Raw genomic sequence first — 3,898 nt, 5'->3', positions numbered from 1 at the left:
TTTATTATTTTAGATCAACTAACCTGAGGAGTGTTTAAATGTACTAATAAAGAATAATGTAAAGATTGAATATGTGAAGACTGAGTCATCCAGGTCAGGGTAAAGCTTAATAATAATAATAATAATAATAATAATAATGACTTTGATTTATATAGCGCCTTTCAGGACACCCAAGGTCGCTTTACAAGAGGTAAAGTAAGGGGGGTAGGGACAGGGAGGGGGTTAGGAGGGGTAGGCAAGAGAGAAAAGGTGAAAAAATTCAGTCTAGGCAACTGGATGTGAAGTTTTCTAGAAGACGTTTGGCCTCTTACCCAAGAGGCAGTTCTAAGTAATGGTGGGGAGCACTGAGATGAATATACTGTAAGTGGAACAAAGTATTAGGGGGAACAAAAGGCGACTTTGATCCCTCCTACTAGATGAGCCAAGAAGGTCAACTTCTGACGGGTCATTAACTTCCTCGTCAGAGTGGTTTCGGTCACATGCTTCATTAAAATGTGAGTCAGGTGAGGACAGGTAAAAGCGCTCAACAGGTGTGTGAAAGGTTATGTCTAAGACCACCTCTTGGCTTCCTTAACCCAGCTCACAAACCATCCGTCTTCCTTGGCCAGAATATGGACGTTATGGACACACTTTCAGGTGTAGGTGAACAGCTGAGTCCTTTCCTGAGGAGTTTGCCCTCCTGTGTTGAGCCATGTGCCTGTATAGCGATTGCTTGGTCTCTCCAATGTAGAGGTCTGTGCACTCCACACTACACTTGTCTTTGGGGTGAACCATTTTTTTTTTCAGGGTGTTGCCCTGTCGGGTTTGAAGAGCACAGGGATCCGGTGCTGGTTGAGACTCCAACATCGGGAATGATGACGTTCCTTCTTCTGTTTTCTTCCCTCTAAGCAGGCCTCTTGTTGGTTATTAAAAAAGCCCAACTGGGATAACCACAGTTCTTCAGGGCTGCCCTGATATGTCCCTGTTCTTTCACCTTCCCTGTGATGGTGGGGAATGGTTTCTCCTCATGTCTGCAGGATTCTGATGACACCTGCTGTGGAGCTATTAACTGTAGGATATTTGTGTTTGATTCTAATAACTCAGAACCACCTGCTTTGTCCTACTGCATGATTTTAATGCAAAATTAGATTAAATCAATCAATCACTTTAATGTTAGAGTTTTAATTTGCTAACACAGTGAGTGAAAACACTGCAGGGCTCTAAGCTAACAGTTTGCATCAGTTGCACAGATGATTTAGGTGCAGCAGCATAAATGTTGGTGAACCAAAATCCGGTTTGGCACGACAGTTTGAGCGGCTCATTCAAACTATTAAATGATTGACTTACAACCTTATTACAAAAAGATTTTCATTGGAAGCAAACATTATTTATTATTTAATATCATCTTAACAAAATGTCTACAAAGCTAACTGTATTTTTTGCACTATCCGCCCAAATGTTCTAATTGAGAATAAAGAGGTGGAAATAAAATGCATTTCCTCTTTTTATCCTGATTTATTAATTATATGAAAATATAATCAACTGATTATTTCAATATTTAATAAATCTTTAGTTGCTGCACTATATATAGCATTAAGTCAGTCTTTCAGTATTTCTGTTTAGCGTTTATAGGAGAAGATGTGGGAAGTACGGCTGGAACAGGGTTCCTGTTATGGTTTTAATTGTGGCCACCTATGAAGAATACGATCTGGAGAGGGAGCCTGGAAGACGACCACCACAGAGGAAGCTTCATTCTTACTTCCTACTTCCAAGTGAAATGAAAGGCAGCATTAATTCACAGCTTTCAGGTGTTAACTACACCTGTTTGAGTGTCAGGTTCAGCTTTTACTGTCAACTATTGTGCTCTCTCTCGTCCTTTAGATTTAACAACCGGCTCAGAGCTTTTCTGATTAGTTGGTTTTGTCTCCTCAAAAACACTAACTGAGCTAGAATCACCTTTTCATCCATCTTTTATATAGAAAATATTCCTGGATCAGTGATTCTGTCTATGTAGGTCCTTTGGTTTCTCCTGGAGCTTTCTTCCTGTTGAGGGGGAATATTTCTGTCTGCTATGCAAAGTATGAGGGATTGTTCTTTGAAAAGGGCTTTGAGACGACGTGTTGCAAATTATTTCAATAAATATACTTTAAAATTCAACAGACTGGAGAGAAAATTGGGTTCTACAAGTTTATAGGATTCCTAATTTATCTTTAAAAGAGTGAATTTAATAGAGAAAACGAATTAGCTAATTTTTTACTAAAATAATTAACAGAGACACAGTTCTGCAAGGGTCCATCTTTAAGTCAGGCATACACTGTAAGATTTTTTCCCTTTTCGGGCAGATTCTTCAGTTGGGCAAGATGTTTCCGATCGGGCCGACTTTCAGCCTGGTCATGCATCGTGTAGTATTCAGCGGGTAACGATGGGCGATCAACCTCTCACGACCACCTCCGGATCAGGAATCATGAGGTCGGGACAAAATCAAACATGTTTGAAATGGTTTTTAGACGTACAGTGTGAGCAGGTAGATCGCATCAGAGCGTCGGGCCGCACAGTGTGAGAACGCACATCGTGAGCTGTGAGCTTTTATACTCTGCGGTTTTGTCGTACAGTGTGAGCTGTAGCTGCGTGTAACGATTGAAAAAAATCTTAGTGTACGCCTGGCTTTAGTTCTCAGCTTAGACTCTATTAAAGATTAAATCCCTCTAAGCTGACAGCGTGAAATCACGGTACGAAAGGTTTAGTCAAATATAGCGAGAAGCTCATGTAGGTTTTTGTCTAAACTTTAGAAAAGAAAAGGGTTTTCTCCTGAAGGTTTCTAACAATCGCTGGTTGCCACAGCAATTGTTCTTGGTCCTACTGGTTGTTGTACGTCTCTTTGCTGCACACCAGCTTTAATTTTTACCCACCTCCATGCACTTTAGGCACACTGAGCCAATTCGAACTTTGCATTATAAACACCTATACATCGGCACAGTGAAGCAGAGTAACCCTGATTTCCTGCACTGTGGCATCAAAAGGAAATAATCAAACAGAAACTTAGTCACATCAAAACCAACCTTTGCCACAAAACCAGACAAAGCTGCATTTGAGACGATACTCACTGTCTTTTCTGCCTTTTCGAAAGGAGGGCCACAAAGCACTAAACCTCTTGAGGGCCCCTGGTCGTCCATCATCCTCATTGGGTGGTGTAGCACCTACCCCAAAAAAAAACACAAAAAAAAACACAGCTTAACGTCATTAAAGTCAAAGTAGCTTGTCCACATTTCCTGTGCTGTTTGCAGGCACTCTACCTGATAAGCCCTTAGATAGATTAGATAAGACATATGAGACAAACAGAAAACTATATAATAACAATAAGTGACGCCAAGGTCTCCTCTCTAGTAATATGTAGAAGTAAATAAATAATATTATATTACCTGCGAGTAAAACAACTATACGTGAAATTAGAGACGGAGACAAGGAGAGATGATAAAGAAATTATACAAAATTTAACATGTTTTTTGTGTCTTCAGTGAAGGAATAAGTCCAGAGGTTTGATCTCATAATCTTCAAATATCTATAAAACTAGAGACAATACAGCAATACAATTTAGCATTTTCATTCGAGCAAAGAAATGAGGCGAAAGCGCTCAGATAATAGAATCAAAGCTATAATAAAACAAAATAGATAGGTATCTGTAAAGCCACCAACAAGTTTAATAACTCTGTCCATCCAAGGTGGAAAATTCCACACAGTTTGGAAAAAAAAAACAAGAATTACACCAATCTTTAAGTCAGGATCACCAGACCAGGCATTATCCGCCTGGAAGTATCTTGCCTATATTCTCCAAAGTGTTGAAAAAAGAATCACATAGAATATTAAATCCAATGCAATTTGGCTTAAGCTCACAGTGTTACACAGAAACAGCAAATAGTTT

General features: G+C 39.6%; 1 protein-coding gene across 1 annotated transcript in view; it reads right to left on the bottom strand.

The window, feature by feature from the left end:
* The window catches only part of dennd2d (DENN/MADD domain containing 2D), a 64,111-nt gene that overhangs the window by 25,685 nt on the left and 34,528 nt on the right, over positions 1-3,898 (bottom strand). The window contains exon 6 of the mRNA XM_015394605.1: positions 3,084-3,176. Coding sequence (XP_015250091.1) covers positions 3,084-3,176 — 93 coding nt within the window. The remainder of the gene's footprint in view (positions 1-3,083; positions 3,177-3,898) is intronic.

This window comes from Cyprinodon variegatus, unplaced genomic scaffold (genome assembly GCF_000732505.1).
Source record: "Cyprinodon variegatus isolate N-32 unplaced genomic scaffold, C_variegatus-1.0 Scaffold698, whole genome shotgun sequence".
Lineage (NCBI taxonomy): Eukaryota > Metazoa > Chordata > Actinopteri > Cyprinodontiformes > Cyprinodontidae > Cyprinodon > Cyprinodon variegatus.
Note: the sequence above shows the minus strand (reverse complement) of the source record. Positions and strands in the feature narration are given on the sequence as shown.